The sequence below is a fragment of the Aquarana catesbeiana genome, linkage group LG01 (genome assembly GCF_042186555.1).
Source record: "Aquarana catesbeiana isolate 2022-GZ linkage group LG01, ASM4218655v1, whole genome shotgun sequence".
Taxonomy (NCBI): Eukaryota; Metazoa; Chordata; class Amphibia; order Anura; family Ranidae; genus Aquarana; species Aquarana catesbeiana.
Window position 1 is genome coordinate 571500031 of NC_133324.1, and position 25439 is coordinate 571525469.

Genomic DNA, 25439 nt, shown 5'->3' on the forward strand with positions numbered 1-25439 from the left:
TGTAAAAAATATCTTTTTGCACTTGGCTGGCTCCCAACGTCCCTTGTTTCTTAAAACATTTTGCCGCCGGATGCGCTCCCGCACAGACAGCGCATTCGTGCCTGTATTTGCATGATGCATTCCAACGGAATTGACCGTCATTAAAGGCAAAACAGCAGCCTTTCCTAAACGTTGCATGTGAAGTGTTAACTGTGGGCGGCTTTACTGCTAATTGCTTCCGTGGCATTATCAGATTAAGCCAAAGTCCTACATCTTTCATTCTCCAGCTTAGCGTAGGGTGAATGGACAATTTTTGTCTAAAAGATTTGTCATAATAGAACCACCCCAGCCCACCAAAATTCTTATATGCCTCAAGAATGTGGTCCACATGTTGAAAAAGGCCCCCACACAGCCCAGGGTGTTTTTCTGCCAATACTCCAGCATATATGTAGAAAGCCTGAAGCCAATTATTAAAGGACCTTGGTATAGGTCTACGCCTATCCTCCTCATCTCCCTTTCTGCCATTCCTAACCATAAATTCTTTATGTAAGGGTAAAAGTAACAGTATATCTATAAATTCCCCTTTCCATATTTTTTCCTTAACCGTTAAATTCAAATGGAAACCTAGTGGGGAGACTTCACAAGGCATAGCATCTTTCATACAAGTTTCAGGTACAGGCGCCCTGACAGGCGCAGCTGGGGTTAATGACTCAGGAATGAGGGAAGTGCTTTGAATCCCTTGTGTATTCAAAACAACAGATGGAACAGGAACAGTAATACAAGTAGCAGGAGGTAGTGCAGGTACATTAGAAGAAACAGCAGGGACAGGCATACTAGAAAGAGACTGTATTAAAGATGACAGAGACCCCACCAAACTAGATAAAACGTTTAGTTGTGAAAACTCACCCGCTGCTGCAGGCTGAACTACCGCTTGCTGACTCTCCTCCAGCAGCACCATGGGGTCTGGGACTTGTAGTTCCTGCCCAACCTGCGCACCGTGAGACACCTCTATCTGGGGAGTGTCATGCTGAAACGATGCTGCCTCATGCTGACCTGGAGGGCACCGGGCGGGCATCCGCCCCCTTGTTGCTGCGCTGGCCTGCTGGCTCTTGTGGTCCCTCCATCCTCCTCTTACTGCCGGCGACGGGGAAAGAGTCCGCCTCTTCTTCCCAGCTCGGCGGCTGCGGCTTACGACACCGCCGACATGTTCTTCGGCTCCGCTCGGCTCCCAAATCTCCTCAGCTGCTCCCGTATCCGGCGGCGTGCTTCTCCCGGCTCTTTCATGTTGGGCAAGCGCTGCTCCTCTCAGCCCCGAACTCCTAAGCTGTTCCCTTGCTTCTTCCATAGCTACAACACCCGCTCCACTACTGCCCAGCTGTTCCTCACTACTGTCCATAAACTCCAGGCAGCGGCGAAGCCAAACCTCTCCGCCTTCACTGCCTGCTTTTTCCAAGAGCTGCCTGACAAGGGACTCCATTCTGGTAAGGGCTCCTGTCTTCTGAGCTGGTTTACCAGAAGAGGGGTAATTCCCTTGCGTAACCCCCTTATATAGCCTCCTTAACATTCCAGAACCTTCCCAGAGTTCCTATTGGATCCTGCCAGCAATCTGCTTCCCTTAGCCTTAAAGGGGCAGTATCCTTCCCCTATGCCCTACATCCTATTTAACTTCACTAACTAACTAAACCAGGGGTGGGATGGCCACACTCTCACACAAGTGAGCCCATATTGTGCCTCCTTTTCATTCTGTCCGGATCCTCTCATCCATTGGTATACTGTATCAGACTCAAATATGTTCCATAGGACCCGCATTCAGCAAGTGGAAATAGGGGCTTCCAAGGGATAACTCAAAGGAACAAAAAGGAGGGCTTCATGGTGCAGTAATTTTTAAAAAGAGTTGTCTTTTATTGTGACACTGCACACAAATGCTGCGTTTCACCGTATTAGGCATCGACAGGGAAAGGAGGCCTCCTTTCCCTGTCGATGCCTAATACGGTGAAACGTAGCTACGGGTGGAGCTAGAGGATTAGACGTCACCGCGCATCAGTCGGGTGGCGTGAGCCGCGGCTGGCTTTCTTTCGCTTTAAAGTGCCTGCTTTTTTCTATGTTTGTGTACAGTGTCACAATAAAAGACAACTCTTTTGAAAAATGTACTGCACCATGAAGCCCTCCTTTTTGTTCCTTTGAGTTATCCCTTGGAAGCCCCTATTTCCACTTGCTAAATGCGGGTCCTATGGAACATATTTGAGTCTGATATACCGGTGGGTGAGAGGATCCGGACGGACGTTTGAAGTTGCTGCCCTTGACTGACTGTTCCCTCCTGTCTGTGCCTATTAGACCTCTGTAATAGGGGTCCTACAGTTCTGGTAAGCGGCCACCTGGCCTCCCCTTTTTTCATTCCTTGACCATTCTGTGGGACCATTTGCAGAAAAGGACATATTGGGGCTCTTCACTGGAATAATTCATTTCCATATGAACTTTATTGAATGCACCATGGACTTATTTTTGTGTTTTTGCTAGCACTGAGGTTTTTCCCCTTTTTTTCTTTTCTTTTTTTTGTGTCAGCACAGGTTTATTCATATGTATGCGGATAAAATTTATTTGAGATTCATCCTGACATTCATTATATTTTTATAATATATTTATATATTTTATTTCATTTGCTTTAATCATTAAGGTGCACATATTTCACCTTTTTTTGTTTTGTTTTTTGTGTCTGCACACATCAGCCCTTCTTCCCTTCTTTGGTTGCGCATCTATTACTTACTTTATCTATATTTACAAAATTGAATATTCCAGTTTTCTTCTAGATTGCAGCACCATTGTATATATATATATATTTTTAAATATCTATTGCATATTTTTAGATATTGTCTTTTCATTTTTGCACCTTCGGGGGTAGCGCAGATTGTCATATTACACATCATCACTGACTAATAGAAAAGCTCAGAACCTGAGAGGGGGAGTTCCAAGCTTGACTTTGATAGGAAAAGTAAATATTTCCATTTGGCTATAGGTTTAGATATATAGACCTCAGGTAAGTATACTGTATATATATACATACCTGAATGTAGCCTCTGGAATGCATCACCAACTATGTTGGAATATGCAATACATTAAACTATACATTGGATTTCAGCTCTTACTCAAGTGTTAGTATTAATCTTTTTTAAATTTTATGAGTAAAATGTGTGGCTGAATATATAACGCCTGTCTTGTAGTCCATAATATACCTTATGCAGTAATTTAAACCATCATAGTTTTAAATCAGATTGTATTACCTCCCAGGATAAGTCATCTTAGTTGCACTCCAGCAATTACATTTTATATGGAACAACCCTCCTCCTTCATTATGAGGTTTAATTAGCAGAACATTGTTTAGATTAAACAAGATGGAATTGTGACATTTCTCTGCACATGGAAAGGTGTTTCGTCTGGTAAAAAACATTGTAAATGAATGGACTGAACAGTTATGACCAGATTTTATAGTGGCCTGGCCGGTTTTCTGTATTCTTAGTGGCCATCTGTCACATTGCCTAATGCCAAGTGCAGATTGCAACCCAGGCAAAATTTTCACATTTGGAACACATCAAAGTACAGTTCTACTTTATAAGTCTGATCATGTTTGTGATGGTGTTTTATGCTGTTTGTTATTTAATGTATTCTCTTTGTCTGTTTAAGCCTGTGATCCTTCATGCCACACATGCTCTTTGGATAGCAGCAGATGTGTAACCTGTGCCAAAGGCAGAATATTTCACCATGGCAAATGTGTCCCACAATGTCCGGGTGGCTATTATGCTAACTCCGATGCAATGTGTACAGGTAAGATATATTGTCTCACTGGCGATCTTAGTCAAGACAAGTGACAAATGCACAAATTAAATATTACCACATGAAGTTTTCAATATACATTTGGTGTTTGTTAAAAACAAAAATACAACATTTAGAGCCCTTTCACACTGGGGCGGGCGTCGGCGGTAAAGCGTCGCTATTGTAAGCGGCGCTTTACCGTCGGCTAGCGGCCAAGAAATGGTTAAAAGCCACCGCAAAGTGGCTCTTGATTTCAATGGGCAGGAGCGGTGAATGAGTGGTATACACTCCGCTCCTTCACCGCTCCGAAGATGCTGCTAGCAGGATTTTTTTTACCGTACTGCCAGCGCATCGCTCCAGTGTGAAAGCCCTTGGGGCTTTCACACTGGAATGAAAGCAGCGGCACTTTCGGGTCGGTTTGCAGGCGCTATTATTAGCGCAATAGCGCCTGCAAACCGCCCCAGTGTGAAAGGACCCTTAAGTAGATTCTTAAACTTTTTAAACTTTTATTGGGCCCACTGGTAGATTAAGGTGTTATTAACCGCTTCAGCGCTGGAAGATTTTACCCCCTTCCTGACCAGAGCACTTTTTGCGATTCAGCACTGCGTCGCTTTAACTGAAATTGCACGGTTTTTCCTCAGTTTAGGCTGATATGTATTCTTCTACATATTTTTGGTAAAAAAAATCTCAGTAAGCATATATTGATTGGTTTGCGCAAAAGTTATAGTGCCTACAAAATAGGGGATAGTTTTATGGCATTTTTATTATTATTTTTTTTTTTTACTAGTAATGGGAGCGATCTGCGATTTTTATAGGGACTGCGACATTATGGCAGACACATCAGACACTTTTGACACATTTTTGGGACCACTGCCATTTATACAGCGATCAGTGCTATAAAAATGTACTGATTACTGTAAAAATGTCACTGGCAGGGAAGGGGTTAACCATTAGGGGGCGATCAAGGGGTTAATTGTGTTCCCTCTCTGTGTTCTAACTGAAGGGGGGGGACTGTCTAGGGGAGATGACAGATCGCTGTTCACACAGATCCCGGTTCTCGGTGTGTCACCAGCCATCGCTGGAGCCCACAGGTGATCGTGATCGCCGGACACTTGCATCAGCTCCGGGGGCAAGCAGCGCTAGTGGCCACAGGGCGAAGCGACGTTACATAATGTCGTTTCGCCCAGCTGTGCCGTTCTGCCGTAGTAAAACTGCAGTGGCTGGTCGGCAAGTGGTGAAACCCCAAAACAAAAATGTTCTGTATTGCAGTTTACCACTTTTTAGATGTGGTGACTTCAGCAGTTTTCCTTTTTTAATCATTTTTTCCTTTATTTTCACCTGTTGGTCTGGTATGTAAGTCTGTTATTGTTTTATTTTCCTTTAACAGACCAAGTTGTCCAGCAAAATGGAAGTTAGAGGGTTGATGCAAACAGTGGAACACTGACAAAAGTGCTTACAGTGGTTAGCTAATATTCATTCATGTAAAACCTTTATCCCAATAGGAAAAATAACTGTTTCTGTAACTGCCCAAAAAATGTTAGCTGGCGTTCAACTTCAATTGTCAAGGCCATCTAAATTTGCTAGTGCATCGAACACAACCTTCTCCCTCTGCTTAGCAGTAATGCTGCTGTCCAAAGGTGTCTCTGCTCCTCCATCTAGAGTGGAGACACCCTAAGACAGAAAGCGTGTTACTTACTGGATCACCAAGTGAAAATAAAGGAAAAAAGCCTAAAAATGAAAAACGAATACAGCCACCACATTTAAAGATTGATGAGCTGAAATATAATACATTTTGTTTTCTAGGTTAAATACCATATTGAACCATCTGCTGGTTCTATCTTGTTGGCTAAGTTAAGGAGAACTTCACTCTGTGCCTACCAGCAAAATTCTTATTTATATTTAATCTATTTTTATTGGCATTTTTGCATAGTAAAAAGGTACCAACAGAAACATAATCAATGCAAAGTAATAGTGTAGAATACATGTTGTCAATACAGGACAGTATGAATAAGTAACAAACATTCACCATAGGCGGTAGTAGCAGAATACTATAAACAATGTAAGTATATGAAAACATAGTATAGGGAAGACCAATGGTATGAGAGATATTGGTGCTGCACACCTCAAACAGAGTACAATATGGGAGAGTTCCCCTGGGGGGGGGGTTGGCAGCAAGGTTAGTGAATTCACTAACCTTGCTGCTAAAACTCCCATATTGTAGTATATAAAAACATAACCTTGGTATCAAGAACTTTTATTAATCGGTCATGGTAAATGTGGTAAATGTGTTGACGTAGGACCTGGTAGTGAGGCCATTACATACAGATAGGGAGGTAGTCTCCAAGGCAGTCGAAATGTATGGTCCCTCTACAATAAGCCTGATACTCCACTCAGGGTCTATAAGGTTCAAGTTATCATCATGCATAAGAGCAGCAACTTATGCCGCTTACACACGACCGGACTTTCCATCAGAAAAGGTCCAACGGAACTAATCCGGCGGACATTCCGATCGTGTGTGGGCTTCATCTGACCTTTTCTGTCGAAAAATCTGACGGACCTTAGAAATAGAACATGTTTCAAATCTTTCTGATGAACCCGATCCCTATTGCTAGTCCGACGGACCGAAAACTACGGAGGGGCAGCTATTGGCTACTGGCTATTGAACTTCACGGTCGAAACGATCGGACTTTGGTGGGATCGTGTGTAGGCAAGTCCGTTTCATCGGAACTCCATTGGAACTCCGTCGAAAAGTCCTTCGGAGTTCAGTCCGACGAGAAGTCCGTTCATGTGTCCGCGGCATAAGAAATGAGCAATGGACATGATAAGAATAGTGAAAGATAGAGGTAGAAGAAGAAAAGAAGAGAGAAAGAAAAAAAAGGAAGGGGGGTGGGTTGGGGAAGGGTTAAGGAAAGGGGGAGGAGATTAGGGGAAAGGGAAACCAAGAATCTTATTTACAGTGGATATAAAAAATCTACACACCCCTGTTAAAATGTCAGGTTTCTGTGATGTAAAAAAATGAGACAAAGATAAATCAATTCAGAACTTTTTCCACCTTTAACCGGTTCCCAACCTGCTCCTGTACATTTACGTCGGCAGAATGGCACGGCTGCGCAAAGTAACATACCCGTACGTTACTTTGAATTTGCCGCCGTGTGTGCGCGCGCGTGCCTGCCGCAATCTACGTGAGTCGGGTCGCGTGTCCCGCGGATTTGATCAAGTCCGCGGGCATACCCGCGATCGCCTCACGGAGAGGACGAACGGGGAGATGCCGTTGTAAACAGCATCTCCCCGTTCTGGCTAGTGACAAGTGTCACTCGATCTCTGCTCCCTGTCATCGGAGCAGAGATCAGTGACGTCACACACCAGCCCATCCCCCTGACAGTTAGAAATCACTCCCCTAGGACACACTTAACCCCTCCCCGCCCCCTAGTGGTTAACCCCTTCACTGCCAGTGTCATTTATACAGGAATCAATGCATTTTTATAGCACTGATTGCTGTATAAATGACAATGGCCCCAAAAATGTGTCAAAAATGTCCGACATGTCCGCCATAACGTCGCAGTCACAATAAAAATCACTGATCGCCGGCATTACTAGTAAAAAAAAAAATTATTAATAAAAATACCATAAAACTATCCCCTATTTTGTAAATGCTATAACTTTTGCGCAAACAAATCAATAAACGCTTATTGCGATTTTTTTTACCAAAAATATGTAGAAGAATACGGATCGGCCTAAACTGAGGAAAAAAAAGTTTTTTATATATTTTTTGGGGATAATTATTATAGCAAAATGTAAAAAATAATGCGTTTTTTCAAAATTGTCTTATTTTGTTTATGGCGCAAAAAATAAAAATCACAGAGATGATCAAATACCACCAAAAGAAAGCTCTATTTGTGGGAAAAAAAGGACGTCAATTTTTCTTCGGAGCCACGTCGCACAACGTCGCCATTTTTAGTTAAAGCAACGCAGTGCCGAATCGCAAAAAGTGCTCTGGTCATGAAGGGGGTAAATCCTTCCGGGGCTGAAGTGGTTAATGTGACCTATAAACTGTACAAATCAATTAAAAAACAAACTGAAATATTTTAGGGGGGAAGTAAAAATAAAAAATAAAATATGGTACATAAGTGTGCACACCCGTAGCCTCCCTGACGGTTTTCCCGAGTGTGGCTCGGGGTTAAATTTCAGCACCATTAGCGGTAACCCTGAGCCACACTCGGGATTGCATTGCAGGATCCTGGTGCGGTATACTTACCTTGTCCCCAGGATACTGCGATGTCCCCTGCTGTGTCTGCGAGCTGTGTCCTCCTCCCGAAGCCTCTCTGTGCTGGGCTCCGTTCCCTGCGAGTGTCGTTAAGCATGGGGGCGGAGCCTGGCGGCAAATTAAAACTGTAAAAATCATAACACATGCAGTACTGTAATCTTACAGATTACAGTATTGTATGAAATCATTTCACATCCCTTTTGTCCCCAATGCTTTGTCCAATGCCCTGCATGCAGTTTTATATTATATATACTGTTCTTTCTGCCTGGAAACTTGAGATTGTCCATAGCAACCAAAAAGTGTCCCTTTACGTCAAAAGTGGCTTTAGACCAGCTAGAAAACAGCGATAGTAAATTAGAACACTTTGAATTGAGCGATAGTGAATCGTGGGGAAATTTATTTTATTATTATTATATTATTATTTTCTTTAATTTTTTTATATTTATGTACTATATTATAGTTTATGATTTTGTGTTTCAAACTTCATCATACCCGGGATATCTACTAGACTCTTGGTGGACAGATTTAAGTGTGTTATTGCTAAGATTACAGGCCTACAATATAAAACGCCAAATTTCTATGCAAAATAATTGTACCGCTTTGAGATGCAAAAATCCGAAATAATCATACCGCCAGGGAGGTTAAACTAATACTTTGTTGAAGCACCTTTTGATTTTATTATAGCACTCAGTCTTTTTGGGTATGGGTCTATGAGCATGGCACATCTTGACTTGGCAATATTTGCCCACTCTTTGCAAAAACATTCCAAATCTGTCAGATTGCAAGGTTATCTCCTGTGCACAGCCCTCTTCATATCACCCCACAGATTTCAATCTGATTCAGGTCTGGGCTCTGGCTGGGCCATTCCAAAACTTTAATCTTCTTCTAGTGAAGCCATTCCTTTGTTGATTTGGATGTATGCTTTGGGTCGTTGTCATGCTGAAAGATGAAGTTCCTCTTCATTTTCAGCTTTCTAGCAGAAGCCTGATGGTTTTGTGCCAATATTGACTGGTATTTGGAACTGTTCATAATTCCCTCTACCTTTGACCAATGCCCCTGTTCCAGTTGAAGAGAAACAGCCCCAAAGCATGATACTGCCACCACTATGCTTCATTGTGGGTATGATGTTCTTTTGTTGATGTGCAGTGTTTTTGCGCCAACCATATCTTTTGGAATTATGACCAAAAAGTTCAACCTTGGTTTCATCAGTCCATAACACATTTTCCCACATGCTTTTGGGAGACTTCAGATGTTTTTTTGCAAAATTTAGCCTTTCTTCATAAGGAGAATCATCCGACGAGCACAACTGTGTAAGTGGGGAATTTCCCTCCCTTTGCCTAGGTTCACATTGGAACGATTTGTCGTGCGATTTGAGAGATCAAATCGCATGACAAGTCACAGCCTATTGGAGGCAATGACACTGTTCCAATCGGTGCGACACCGATTTTGCGGAGCTGCACCGATTTGCAAAAGTAGTTCCTGCACTACTTTTGCCAATTTCAGGTGCGACTTCAATAGACATCTGTGCATGAAGCCACATAGATGTCTATCAAGTAGCACCTGAAATCGTGCTGACCTTGCTACTTTGATATCGCGCTACTTCAGGTGAAGTGGACGCGATTTCAAAGTAGCATCAATGTGAACCAGGGCTTTGAGAGATTTCCTCAAATTTCTTTTTACGTCTCTGGGACAAGAAGTTCAGGGAAATTTCCCTGATGGTATACAGACAGCAAAAAATAACCTGGTAGTGATGTTAACCTTTCCCTAAAAGTTAAAATACGTTTTGGCTATACATATACTCAAAGTCTCTAGTGTCTACCCAAAATGAAGATAAACTGGGATGGAAGTCCCTAATTATGGTGTTTTTAAATAAGCCCATGTGTGCAGGGCAAAGAATTTGAGCTTGCTGATATGATTTTTCCACACTTTCTATTTGGTAAACAAACCAATATCAAGGAAAATGCAAAAATAAGCAAATAAATGTACCGAACATTTAATAGGGGAGACAGTTGTATTTAATGCATTTTACAGATGTTAATCAATTTTTATGTATTGATATTCATATGACCAGACAGTATTTATAACTTATTGTAAAACTGCAGTCTGCTTTATGACAGTAAAGGGACCAACTCAGCAAGAAAAAGGGACATTTATTTCTCCTTCCAAACAAACTGCTTCACCATTCAATCTTCATGTGAATTAAAGTACTAGCTGTCTTGTATTACTTGAGGCATGATTATGCTAGAAAGAAAAATAGTATCCTGGATCCACAGCCCTTCAAAGATGCATGGACATATTCTCAGCCAAGCTTGCACCTGACTTTATAATGGAAGCAATATATTGCACCTCTGTGACAATCATTCTGTAGTCTAAATAGGCTCATTTATACGCTCACTCTCTAACATCTTTCCCTAAGCACTTTCTTGTTTTCGATGTCTAATTAGAAGCATGGGTTATAGGGAACAATATATTAACATTCAGTGTAAATGAGGCTAGGGATATTAGAGGCAGTGCGCTACACTGTACTCTGACTGCATGCTGATGGTAGCATTAGGCCTCGGTATGAAGAATGTGAGACGGTAATATTTATCCTGCTAAATTGAGGATTCTTGAGTAGCAGTCATTTCAGTCGTAGTCGCTTTTTATTAAATTCATCTTTTTTTTGAAGAGTAGGAGAAGAAATCAAATTCGTGGAGATAAGATTGTGAACGACAAGCTATAAACACCAGCTATTACCACTAATTTAATGTCATCTGTTACGATGTAAGTGACAAGGAACAGCTAACATAATGTGAGTGTTACATGAAAGGAATTTCTGAGAAACAGATAGTTTTCCAGCATTATAAAACTTAAGTTTCTACAGTAACCTTATTTAAGATAAGCTCAGCTGTTTGAGAATATGAAAGTGCAATTTTCAGTTCATGTGGAAAAGACATGAACATGATGGCCTTTTTTTGCCCATTAAGTCACATTTTCTGGTATAATAGCAGGTCTGTTTAGTTTGACACGTAACAGTGCACATGGCTGCACATTGCACAAATGAGATTGTTTTTTTTTATATATATACCTCACACCTCTGTGGGCTCTCTCAATATCATCTGCTTATGGAAAGATAAAAAGAAACAGTTAATGAGAGTTCATTCATATGATCTTTTTCCTGTGGCTATTGATATTTGATCATGCCTTCTTTATGAACACTTCTTAGGATTGGCTTATTAGCATTTTTAGGGGACTGCAGTTTAAAGTGTCTGTTTCATTCAATGCTATATTCTGTGAAGGTGAAAGGTTTGTATTCACCGGCATTTTTGTTCCTAAATTCTGTTAACTTATGAGATACCTTCAGCATTTCTAGGTGTTCAACAAACATTTACAGAGAGAAAAGTGTTTAAAGATTTTTTTATGAACAGATACATTAGCTTCTCCTGCATCTCAAGGAGAAGTGTGGCTATGAAGAAGAAGCTTATATGTTTTATAAGTTATAAGGAGAGCAGAGGAAATAAAAAAAAAAAATCTAAGCATCTGGATTATGCTTTATGATAATATTTTTCATAAATTATTATAAAATGCTCCTGTACGTTTAACTGAGGGTATTTGTTGGCTATTACAAGAATGTGTGAGGTGGGGTTGACACACATTGTATGCTCCATGCTGCAGCTAATTTAGCATATCCAGCAAGACACTACTTAAATGCTGGGGAGTGCTAGGCCATTGATTAACAGTAAGAATGAATGCTGTCTCTGCCTGAGAGAAACTGAGCTGTGTGCCGAAGGCTTGAAACATAAAATGCAATAAAATAGTTGAATACATCTATTCAAAATTAGACTAAATTATATACTTATTCTCCAAAAGAAAACCATGCACATCCACTAATTAATGGCCATGTAGTCTGCTTTGCATGAAATCACTTCTTACCGTGTTTTTCTGTCTCCTGTAACATAAGCCCCCAAACCTCTTCTTTTCCATCTCAACTCCCTTTTTTTGGAACAAGCAGTGCACTTTAGTTCTAGTCATATGCTCTATGCACACTACAAGTCCCATAGTTTCATAGTCCATTGTCTCTAGTCCATCTCAAGAGTGTGTGGGTGGCCACATTCATTCATACAGTGGACCCATGGAGAACAAATGTAGCCACGCTCAGGAAGTCATAGCAAAAAAAAAAAAAAAACTAATTTTGAAATTAAGTTAAAAATACATACTTTGAATATAGTCAGGTCCATAAATATTGGGACATCGACACAATTCTAATCTTTTTGGCTCTATACACCACCACAATGGATTTGAAATGAAACGAACAAGATGTGCTTTAACTGCAGACTTTCAGCTTTCATTTGAGGGTATTTACATCCAAATCAGGTGAACGGTGTAGGAATTACAACAGTTTGTATATGTGCCTCCCACTTTTTAAGGGACCAAATGTAATGGGACAGATTAACAATCATCCATCAAACTTTCACTTTTTAATGCTTGGTTGCAAATCCTTTGCAGTCAATTACAGCCTGAAGTCTGGAAAACATAGACATCACCGGACGTTGGGTTTCATCCCTAGTGATGCTCTGCCAGGCCTCTACTGCAACTGTCTTCAGTTCCTGCTTGTTCTTGGGGCATTTTCCCTTCAGTTTTGTCTTCAGCGAGTGAAATGCATGCTCAATCAGATTCAGGTCAGGTAAATGACTTGGCCATTGCATAACATTCCACTTCTTTCCCTTAAAAAACTCTTTGGTTGCTTTCGCAGTATGCTTCGGGTCATTGTCCATCTGCACTGTGAAGCGCCGTCCAATGAGTTTTGAAGCATTTTGCTGAATTTGAGCAGATAATATTGCCCGAAACACTTCAGAATTCATCCTGCTGCTTTTGTCAGCAGTCACATCATCAATAAATACAAGAGAACCAGTTCCATTGGCAAAGTGTAAAGTGGTTATTCCTGCGCTACCATGTACAATAAGGCGAAGCGAATGGAAAAGCTGCCTGCACCGAATAGGGTCCAACCAAACCCAAATAATCAGTGAAATGCAATGGGGGGGGGGGGGTGCTGCGCTAATCCAGCAGAGAGAAATAATGTTGCTAAAAGTAGCAGTGTAAATAAAATAAAGCACTGAGAGCAAAACAATCCCAAAGGGATAAGTAACAAACCACTAACAGTGACTATATAAAGAAATATTATGTGACATGATTATATATATAAAAATATACAATAATATTAAAGTGCAGAGTGCAATCACAAATGCATAAATAGCACTAACAAGTGTACTTAATAAAATATAGGCTAAAAATACTGTGCAATACAATAAACGTGCAAAACTCTGCAAGGAAAAGACTTCCTGTGCAAGGTGCAAACATTCAGTGTAAACAATGCAATGCTGTTCCAATCAGTCCATCCTGTGCAAATGCAGTAATTGGTGAATACAAACAGATGGAAGTATTCCTTTGCAAGGTGAATAAACGTTCTGATGTGCAGATAATAAGGTGAAGTGCTTGAATAAAGAGAAGGTAGTGACTCCTCTTCGTGCAAAAATCACACACTGATAGGTAATGGCCCCTTACCTTAAGGTAATGAGGTATCAGCATAAAAACAGTGCTGGTAATAGCTGCCTTTTTTTCTATTCCTGGACCCGGATCTGTTCTCCAGAGAACTTGGTCCCTCAGTAAGTGCAGGGGGCGTAAATAAAATGAAGGGGATGAAGTCACGTGTTGTGTGACGTCATGCGTAGGGACGGGACAGGCACTCTATGCTGACTGAGGTTTACGAGCTCGCCGCTCGTTGGAGATAAGTCGTTTTTTGCTCTGCTATATGTGAGTACCCTATGCTGTTTTAATAAAAACATGCTATGGTCAAACAATACTACACTATTTGGTACCCCCTTCTTTTTCTTAACGCCCCCTGCACTTACTGAGGGACCAAGTTCTCTGGAGAACAGATCCGGGTCCAGGAATAGAAAGAAAGGCAGCTATTACCAGCACTGTTTTTATGCTGATACCTCATTACCTTAAGGTAAGGGGCCATTACCCATCAGTGTGTGATCTTTGCACGAAGAGGAGTCACTACCTTCCATTTATTCAAGCACTTCACCTTATTACCTGCACATCAGAACGTTTATTCACCTTGCGAAGGAATACTTCCACCTGTTTGTATTCACCAATTACTGCATTTGCACACGATGGACTGATTGGAACTGTTTGTCACTTAGATATTTTTTTGCACTAGCCACTTTGTCATTGCGGTGCGTTTGCTGTGTGCATGCCACGCACAGCATCGCATTGTTTACACTGAATGTTTGCACCTTGCACAGGAAGTCTTTTCCTTGCAGAGTTTTGCACGTTTATTGTATTGCACAGTATTTTTAGCCTATGTTTAATTAAGTACACTTGTTAGTGCTATTTATGCATTTGTGATTGCACTCTGCACTTTAATATTATTATTTATTTTTATTGTACATTTTTATATATAATCATGTCACATAATATTTCTTTATATAGTCACTGTTAGTGGTTTGTTACTTATCCCTTTGGGATTGTTTTGCTCTCAGTGCTTTAGGGCTCTTTCACACGGGACGGATCCATGATGATCCGCCCCATGAACATTCGCTTGCTCAGCGGGGATCACTCCGCCAATCCCCGCGTGTGCAGCAACGGACCTGTCAGAGCGCCGCTCTCCCCTATGGGGGATCGGATGACGACGGACCGTGGTGTGTGTGGTTTATAGAGCCATATAGCCAATGACGACGGACATTGTGGTGGTGTATAGAGCCATAAAGATTAGAATTGTGTCGATGTCCCAATATTTATGGACCTGACTGTAATTATTTTTTTTTTTTAAATCAGAGTTTAGTGTCATTGTAATATGCATGGAATATCCACAGCTTATTTTGTGAACAATGAGAGCTCATACAAATGCTAATGGATGTATCCATTTCCATTCAAGTTATGCAGAATTTGTCTCACCTGGCACCAAATACAAAAAAAATAAAAATGCAGGCATGGTTGTGAAGTTCAGTTGTTGTAGGAAATGTGTGTCCATAGTGAATTTGTATAAATATATACTGCCACACAAAAAGGCACCAACATCCCTACAAAAAAATACACTAGACATGGGACTTTATAGGTGCCTAACAATATACATAAAAAAATATATAGTACATCGCTCTTACAAATATACAAATTTATTTTAAAAAGTACAACACATACGTGACATGAATGGCCTATTTACAGATCCACAATGTATTGATATTAAAAAACACAAGTTTCATAGTATAGCATTGGCTTTCCCATCCTACTCTGAGAATATATACATCCATTGTTATAGACGCAACAGATAACTTCAAGATCTTAGATGACAGTAGCAGGGGGGATCTCAACAGTTATGTCACAACGCATTTTGTGGGTTCCAAATATCCCACTTCCTCAGGCTCTGTGAAACTATATGAATAAAATCATATTGAGATTACATCCAATAAGTAGATGATATGACAACCACACTTGTGACTTATATTATGTACAGTGCAAAAAATATTTATTGTGGACCAATAAATCAAACAATTTTTTTTTTTGTTTATAGTGAATTTGACCATAAAATGATTATTGCTATAGTAAGTGGTGCAACATCATATAAATTGTTACCCTTATGAGATTTTCATACACTACTGTCTGTAGAGTTTATGAAGTGTGGTGTTTAAGTATAACTAAAGGCAAAACTTTTTTTTCATTTTGGATAGAGTGGAGAGGAATTAGAACATTGCTGCCGTGCCCCCATTAGGCAAAAGCCCACATTTTGGGTTGTCCCCAGAAAAGTAATAGAGGGGAGATCTTCCAGTGGAGTCACTAGTTCTGGTGACCTGGGGTCCCCAAGGAATTTCCTTAAAGTGGATATAAGCCCTCACATATACCCAGTGAAGTGAACAGCTTCTCATGATACACAGGGATGAAACAAATCTCCCTACATAAGTTTTACATGCATATCTGCTGTCTTCAGCTTTATATATTCTTTAGAAAGTTCAGATCGTGTTAGGAGAGTTTCTCTTCCTGTTCAGCACTGCAGTGAAGCCTGGGCATACAGCCAAGACAGCTGATTGAAGGAAAGGCACACCCCCTCCTCCTCATTGTTAGAGACTTTCAGAACTGTTTGTTGAATAGTTCAGCACTCTGCTAATCTATTTATAGCATCCTTGCAAACAGAAAACTCAGGCTGCTTTTATCTCAGTTGAAGGAGAACTTGTCAGAAGTTATCAGGCTGATAACAGAAGAAAGGAGCAGGTAAAAGCCACGGGACATGGCTTTGAGGAGAGATAAGAAAACACTTCAGATATATGTGCCCAGCTCAAATTTCATGATTACATCCACTTTAATATGCAGGGATTACCTCTCATCTGTTTGGCTATGGGAAAGGAAGTGAAGGTAAATCTCTGGGACACAGATGGCGAAAAAAAATCTAACAGGGGTTATAACCCTCCCTTGCTCTACTCAAAATGGAAAAAAAGGTTTTGCCTTTAGTTCTACTTTAAGATAAAAAAAAAAAAAATCCATAGGCAATAGCTCTGAGAGTGAGCACTTGGTTATTAAGCAGTTCCCCTCTTGAGCATTTTTTTATTTTTCACACTTTTTAAAATCTTACTTAATACCCCCAGTATGGGGCGTGGTCTCCGCACGGACGCATGAGGAGGTGAGATAGCTGAGCTCCCGGTCTGAGGTGACCTACCAGCCGTACGATTCACCTTTAACCCCTCATTCACGGATCTTCCAGCCCCGGTGGTAACAGGGAACACAGCGGACTATTCTTTTCCGACCGTTCCCGGCATGGAACAGTACCTGCGGCAGAATCCACAGACGGCCTCTACCCCGGCCGGGAACAGGATGGCGCCGGCCACCTGTAGCCACGCTGCTCCGGATCCCACGGCACCAAAAAAAGGAGAACACCGCGAGGACAATGACATGCCGCCGTTCTCTCCTCCTAGCAACCTCTCTCCATGCATGCCTCGCTCCTTTATTATGTCCCCTGAAGCAGGGAATGGGACATTCCATATGGACCCATGCAACTCATTGGCAGTGGATGCTTCCGCACAGGGCCTCAACTACAGCCACAACAATAAAACAGACGCCCGGCTGCATGGTTCTACTGCACAGGTCACAGTGAGTACTATACCTAAAGCCACCCTACAGCACAATCCCACCCCCTGCACATTTGACAGAGCAAATGTTGTGGACCTTCCTGCAGCAACTACCCACAAGAGCTGACTTTGAAGCCTTAAATAGGGTAGAATCTGCACTAAGGGGAGAACTGCAAGTGCTTAAGCAGGAAGTGTCTGAGGTAGATGACAGGGTAACAGAGAAACGAACTAGCTGCCTCAAGGAACTCTGGAGACTAAGAGCGCATATAGTCTTTCTCCGAGAGACCCACTTTAGAGCAGATAAGATCCCTAAACTTTACAACACTAATTTCCCGACAGTCTATCACAGCCCGTCTCCATCTTCCAAATCTAAGGGGACTAGTATTTTGATTGCCAAGTCCCTCCCATGGCAGTTGACAGACATCCATCGGAGGGACCCAAAGGGCAGATTCCTCCTGCTGAAAGGAAAAATTTACTACCAACACTTTCACACTGGCGACCATATACCTGCCCAATACCAATCAAGTAACAGCTCTTGAATCTTTTCTCTCCGCTTTTGTTTCCTTCAAGGAAGGGACCCTTATCTTAGGAGGGGACTTTAACATGACCATGGACCCCCGCAAAGACTCCTCAGCGAGGCTGCCTTCCACCCCTAGAGGATCCAGACTACGCTGCAAAGAGCTTCTTCACTCACACTAGTTGACATTGGACGATCTTTCATCCTCAAAAGAGAGACTATACCTACTACTCCCCCCCACATGGCTCCTACTCCAGAATCGATTTCTTTCTCATCAAACACTCCACCATTCCTCTAACCTCCAAAGGCGAAATAGGCCATATTGCAATTTCAGATCATGCGCAGATTATATTAGAAGTTACCCCCCAACAACAGCAATCTAGCACACCTATGTGGCGTCTAAATGAATCTCTGTTAAAAGACGCAGAAATCACAGCGGACATACAACGCAAACTTAGCGATTACTTTGCCACAAACTCGGGATCCGTAGAAAATCCCCTTTTTTTGTGGGTCGCACACAAGTGTGTTCTCCATGGGATCTTTAATAACCGCTTGCCGCCCACCGGCTGTCATATGATGGCCAGGCGGCGCGGCTCTCGTTCTGGGAGGCCCTCGCCTTCCCGGCCCACCAGGGGGCGCGCAATCACTGGGCACCTGATTCGCGTGCCTGGTATCTGCGTTGTCCGCCAGGCACCCGCGATTGCCCGGTAACACGGCAGGACCGTGGATTTGTGTGTATGTAAACCCACAGATCCACGTCCTGTCAGAGGAGAGGAAACCGATGTGTATTCTCAGTATAGAGCAATACCAATTGGTCTCCTTCCCTTGTGAGTCCCCTCCCCCTTCAGTTAGAAACACTCCCTAGGAACATAATTAACACCTCGATCACCCCCTAGTGTTAACCCCTTCCCTGCCAGTCACATTTATACAGTAATCAGTGCATTTTTATAGCACGGATCGCTGTATAAATGTGAATAGTCCCAAAAATGTGTCAAAAGTGTCCGATATGTCCGCCACAATATCGCAGTCATGATAAAAATCGCAGATCGCCGCCATTACTAGTAAAAAAAAAAAATAATAAAAATGCTATAAATCTATCCCCTATTTGTAGACGCTATAACTTTTGCGCAAAGCAATCTATATACGCTTATTGCGATTTTTTTTTACCAGAAATATGTAGAAGAATATGTATCGGCCTAAACTGAGGAAAAAATTTGTTTAAAAAAAAATTGGATATTTATTATAGCAAAAAGTAAAAAATATTGTGTTTTTTTTTCAAACTCGTCACTCTTCTTTTGTTTATAGCGCAAAAAATAAAAACCACAGAGGTGATCAAATACCACTAAAAGAAAGCTCTATTTGTGGGGAAAAAATAATAAAAATTTCATTTTGGTACAGTGTTGCATGACTGCGCAATTGTCATTAAAAGTGTGACAGCGCTGAAAAATGGCTTGGGCAGGAAGGGGGTGAAAGTGCACTGTATTGAGGTGCTTAAGTATGGACACACTTCCAAACAATGCAGAATGAAAACAATAGTTGACCTGCTGGATAAACTGTACACTCTGGAACACGCACATATACTTAATCAAGACCCTGCACTGGAATTGGTATTTACGACAGTACAGGAACTGATTAGGGAACACTCCCTTTACGAGGCCAAACATGTTCTTCTAAGGGTCCGTCACTCATACTATGAATATGACAAGTGCGGCAGCATCTTGGCATTGACTGCCTCTTCCGGCACTAAAATACATTCCACCCCAGAGTAAGCTGAAGCATTCCGCAAGTTTTATTCGGATTTATACAACTTGAGATCTACTCCCTCGGCCTCACAACACACCAGTGTACTTTCTGAAATTACCACTTACCTACAGGAGGCTCAACTTCATAGGCTTATGCAGGAGGAAAGGGAATCTTTATCCCAACCACTCTCAACCGAAGAATTTGCAATGGCCATTGCGGCCACCCAGCCTGGGAAAGCCCCAGGACTGGACAGATTTACGCTTTCATACTATAGAACCTACCAATCAATACTCACACCACACTTCTTAGAAGCCTTTAACGCTATCACAGATGGCCATGGTACCCCCTCCGAGTTACTCAGTGCTAACATCTCTGTCATTCCGAAACCAGGCAAAGACCCACTACAATGTGCCAGCTACTGTCCCATTTCGATTTTGAATTGCGACGTTAAGTTATTTACCAAAATCATCGCAACCAGATTAAATGTCATCTTGCAGCATATTGTACCCCTCGATCGGGTAGGGTTCATCCAATCCAGGGACAACGCCATTAGAACCCTAGATATCATTGCATCAGCCGAGAAACTCAACTCTCCTCTGCTTCTTCTATCTACAGATGCGTAAAGGCCTTCGACAGAGTCGATTGGAACTTTTCTTTTTGAAACTCTCAAATGTTTTGGTATGCCCGCCCCAATCTTGTCCTGGATAGCTGCCATTTATGCAAACCCAATGGCCACCATTAGAGTCAACGGCTTCAATTCCGACTCCCTCGTGATCTCTAATGGCACCAGACAGGGATGTCCCCTATCCCCACTTGTTCTTATACTCACACTAGAACCATTTCTTCAACACATACCTAATAATCAAGATGTGAAGGGAGTACAAAACATGGCATACCACCACAAAGTGGCGGCATATGCCGATGACCTTCTTTTTTATATCAGGGAACCCCTTACATCTCTGCCCTCCCTACTACGGGAACTGAAAAACTATGGTGCCATATCCAACTTCAGGTTAAACCTCCAAAAATCTGAGGCTCTTAATGTCTCCCTCCCGGACCCTACTCTGAAAAGCATACAGCCTAACTTCCCCTTTAGATGGGCGACTCACAGTATCCAGTACCTATACTTAGGGACAAAAATACCAGCAAATCTAAACTCCATATTTAAACCCAATTTTCAGCCACTATTGGCCTCATTGTCCACAGACTTGGCAAGATGGAATGGTCTAGCCCTATCGTGGTTCGGCCAATGTAACGTACTCAAATTGAATGCGATGCCCAGACTTTTATATCTATTACAAGCCCTGCCATTAAGATCCCCCAAACGTACTTTCAATCGGTTAGATCCGCCTTTACTAACTTTGTTTGGCGGGGAAAACCCCCCCGACTCACCGGAGCACTTATGCTCCGTCTTAAATTTAAGGAAGGAATGGGGTTCCCAGATCCGGCTCTTTACTATACAGCTGTCCACATGAACAGGGTAGTAGACTGGTGTAGGCATAGCGCCACCAAGCTATGGGTCTGTTTGGAACAAGATGCTGCACAGGTACCAATACAAAGCCTGGAAAAAGTCACACTACCCACCTCTCCCACCACCCCTTAATTGGACCCACTCTGATTGAATCCGAAAGGTTCTTTAAACTTTCTTCGCTCAACAGTTTCAAGTTTGGTCCTGAATTGTCAGACCCAGCATTTACCGTACACTTGCCACAGAAGGTCTTATGTGCGTCCTATTTCCTCTGCACAAATGGCTGGATTCCATGCAGAACCCTGTTTACTGGCTGGGGATCACAGTTCCTGAACCACTGGCGAGCTCACCAATTATCACATTTCCTGAACTCACTACCGAAGCCACACCTCTTTCAGAGGCTTCTCGGCCCATTTGAGGAGCTCTATCTTGGGGGTGGTCCGATCCCCTTGTCCCTTTCCTACGACGCTCTACTAGATTTCCATGCACAATTGGAACCTCCCTTTCTTTCCAATTGGGAAAAAGACCTTCAGGTCACTTTTCCGAAACAACAAAAAGATAGGTTTCTCTGTTTCGCTCATAAATCATCGATATGTAGTAAGTACCAGGAAACCACTTACAAAATCATGACACGGTGGTATAGAACCCCATCTGTACTAGCCAAACTATTCCCACAATTGAGAGATTGATGCTGGAGATGTGATTCCCACAGGGGCACACTTTTACACATCTTCTGGGAATGGCCGGGCATCCAGCCATTCTGGCTGCAAGTCCTCCAATTGATCCACAAATTTACAGATATCTCAGTGACCGGAGACCCTGCAGCCGTTCTTCTTAGCCTGACCCCTCTTTCCCGGAAAAAATACAATAAATCATTACCTAAACATTTACTTAGCGCAGCTAGAGCATGCATTCCAGCCATGTGGAAACAACAATCTCCTCCTACCCTCGCCAAATGGTTCGCCAGAGTGAATGATATAGAAAGCATGGAGCATCTGACCTCCGTTCTTCAGGACAAATCAGAAGAGCACAAAACCAGATGGTTCTACTGGGATCAGTTCGATTTTTCTGATGAATACTCTCAATACTTATGAAACCATTTTTTTTGCCTATCGTGACCTCCCCCCAATTCATCCTTTTCTTCCTTTTTTTTTTTTTTTTTTTTTTTTTTTTCTTTTCTCATTATTTTTTCTTAAGCTCAAAAATTTATGCACTTTGTCACTACCAAACACTGTTTAAGATATAGTCTATCATTACTAGTTACTACTTTCTCAAAGGTTTCAAAAATCTTTATTGATTGCACAAAACTGCTTTGTTTCAATCCTTTAAACAGATAATGTTAGATTGTGGTATTTACGTTGACTGTTATTACCCTAACTGTGATATAGCATGGCCGTTTATCTACCTGTAATTGTCATCTTTTGTGCATTTATCAATAAAAAGATAATTTAAAAAAATACCCCCATTATATATTTTCTGAATGCAGAAGCCCTGTAGAATAATAAAAAGATAATAATTGCAATTTTTATGTTGCATCCAATCAATATTATTTTTAATAAACACTACAATTAATTTTATTGCATACAAACTCAATTCAAAGTGTATGTTATGCTAAATATTTGTTTTTTTATGCGTTTTATGTGTGTATTTACATGCAGTATGTGTATTTTACAAATCATAGTTCTGGTGCTTTCTTGTTTTAAATTGATCACACAAAGCACAGAAGCTGATCTGTGTTTGCGTGGTCAGTTTCCATCCTTTGGTTGGCCATTCAGAGGTGTAGAACACTGTTGACACACACACAGCATGCCTGCATTCCGTAGGCTTGTCAGCCACCACACCCCCAATCAATTATGTCTTGACACACACCTACCGCCTAATCTAAGCTTGCCTCTTGTACTTGCCCCCCACCCAATCTCAGCCTGCATCTTGCACATGTCTCTTGTGCAATTACATCCTGCATCTTGCCTTATGCTAAACAGACTATACAGGCACTGCGTTCTGTAATTCCAAACTCCCCGGCATGTGTGTGATATATTATGAGACCCACCCCCCATGAAACATGTTTTTAACCTTGTAAAAAAGATAATTTCTGGAACTAAGGAAAGTTGTTATGGTGCTTGCAATGTTATAATTATATTAGAAAGTGTCTATAACATTGTATACTCACATCTATAGTAATCCCCAATTTTTTTTTTGTACAGAATAAAAGATGAGTTAGTGTGGTGAAAATAAATGCCAAATGCGCTAAGCCTTAAAACTGCGTGCATCCACAAAATGGAAAAAAATGAGGGTACCCAAAATTATCAATGAGTGGTGATTTAAATGTCTTTACAGTTCATCAGTTTGGAGTAAACCATAAATGAGGGACCCAGAATTATTGCTCTCACGTATTTATAACACTTGTGGTGCAATCACTGTTATTTTTCCCATGCGCGGCCTATGCACATGTTTGCATTTGTGGGTGTGTGCAGAGTGACAGGGTGCTTTTGACATTTTTTGCTATTTTTACCAATTTTCTATCATTTAAATTTTCTTTTAAGATTTTTTTTCCATTTAACTTTATTGCTATTGCAAGGGGGCACACCATAAGTATCATAAAAGTGATTTGGCGGCTATACAGCTCATATTACAGCCAGGAGCCAAAAACCGATACAAGCTCCTGGCTGCTTTTGTAGCTGTGAGCTTGTTTTAAACCTTTTACACTCTGGACATACTACATACATCCAGAGAGCTGGAGTAGGTTGGATGAAAATGGCCAGACTTGTTCCAGGTGACAGGAAATCCACAGCTGCTCAACCACTCTTTACAATAGTGGTGTGTGAAGGATATCTAGGAGAACAAGACATGCCAATCATTTTAAAGATGGGCTATAGCAGCAGAATACCATGCCAGGTTCCACTATTGTCAGCTTAGAAAAGAAAAATGTGACATTGTTGAGCGCAGGATCACTAAAACGGAACATTTGAATAACAGTCTGCTGAATTTCAGTTTTTGCTGCGACATGCAGATAGCAGTGTGAGAATGTTGCATATATATCATAAATCCTTCAGAACAAGGTGAAAAGGAAGGTTTGCAGTATGATTGTTAAGGCAAAAAAATGTGCAGAAAATGTGTGTGGAGTCAGCTTGGAGCAAGATCCCTGAGAAAAATTTCCAGCTCATTGGTGAATCCATCCCACAGTGCATTCAGTCTGTTCTGATAGTCGATAAGGGAGTCGTACCCTGTACTAGATATGTGTACCTAATTCAAAGACCACTGAGTGTTTTACCCTTCTGCTTTTTTCCTGTCTTTTCTTCTCAGTAGTTGTATACTAGTTACTACTATTTCTACACAGAACACATATTGAATAATACATAATACATACAGCTGATGTATTAGAAGTAGTCTGCCAGTTTTCAGCTATACAGTATATTCTGTTTCTAGTTTTCTTTAATCACAGAATATATCAAGCAATTGTGCAGTCATTTTTTATATCTCTGCTTAAATACTGTAAAATCTTTTTTTGTAGTTTTTTCTCGTTTAAGGGTGTTTATCAAAGTAATACACTCTAACCAACAATTGTTGTGTAATTTACTATCTGAAATTTTACAGACTTGACTGGTCAGGGGCTTTCAGAACTCTGCAAGATCCCCCCAAGTTTTCTAAGAGATCTTAGATCAAGGTTTTTGAGGTTTATTTGGGCGGGAAGCCAGCAAGAGTACATAGAACTATCCTATCACTTCCTAAGGGAAAAGGAGGGATCAGGTTTCCGGACCCAATAAGATATCAGGGAGCCTCACATTTAGTCAAAGTTGTGGAGTGGTGCGGGCTTAATAAGAATAAACCCTGGATACAAATAGAACAGGCAACGAAAGACATTCCTCTGGAAGGTCTGGTATGGATACCAGAAGCTGATGTGCCACTGGAAGTAAGGAAATATCCGACGATAGGTGCCACCCTGTGAACAACCAAAAAGATATTTAAAGAAACAACTCTTGACACACCCTAGTCCGCTGACCCCGATTTTAGGTACGTCGGCGTTTCAGCCGGGTCTATCGGACCCTAGGTTCGGAGCAATACATCGTAGAGGTATCAGTAGGATCGTCCATTTTTCATTGGATAACTACTTAATGACAAAAAGAGGGATTGAACGAGAGATAGCACCAGAACTAGATTTTTTAGGATGATGCAACTAAATGCCTTTATACGATTCAAGTCAAATACATACGCAGAAGTCAGGGCACTGACAGGGTTTGAGCAGATATGCCTGAAGGGGAAGTCAATGAGACACTCGTTGTTATATTTCTATGCCACGTTAACCGGATTAGAAGCACCGCAGGAACTTACTTTCCTTCAGGCATGGGAAAAGGATTTAGGTGTGTCATTTTCCCAAGAGCAGAGGGACAGTATCATGCTATTCAACCAAAAGGCATCAGTAGCGAGTAGATATCAGGAGCGGGGATATAAAATTCTTACTAGGTGGTATAGAACACAGACTGTATTACACCGGATATACCCCCAAATGTCAGATGTCTGCTGGAGGTGTCATGAAGCAGAGGGTACTATATTGCACATTTTTTG

General features: G+C 41.5%; 1 protein-coding gene across 1 annotated transcript in view; it reads left to right on the forward strand.

The window, feature by feature from the left end:
- The window catches only part of FRAS1 (Fraser extracellular matrix complex subunit 1), an 830295-nt gene that overhangs the window by 375150 nt on the left and 429706 nt on the right, over window positions 1-25439 (forward strand). The window contains exon 16 of the mRNA XM_073597432.1: window positions 3658-3798. Coding sequence (XP_073453533.1) covers window positions 3658-3798 — 141 coding nt within the window. The remainder of the gene's footprint in view (window positions 1-3657; window positions 3799-25439) is intronic.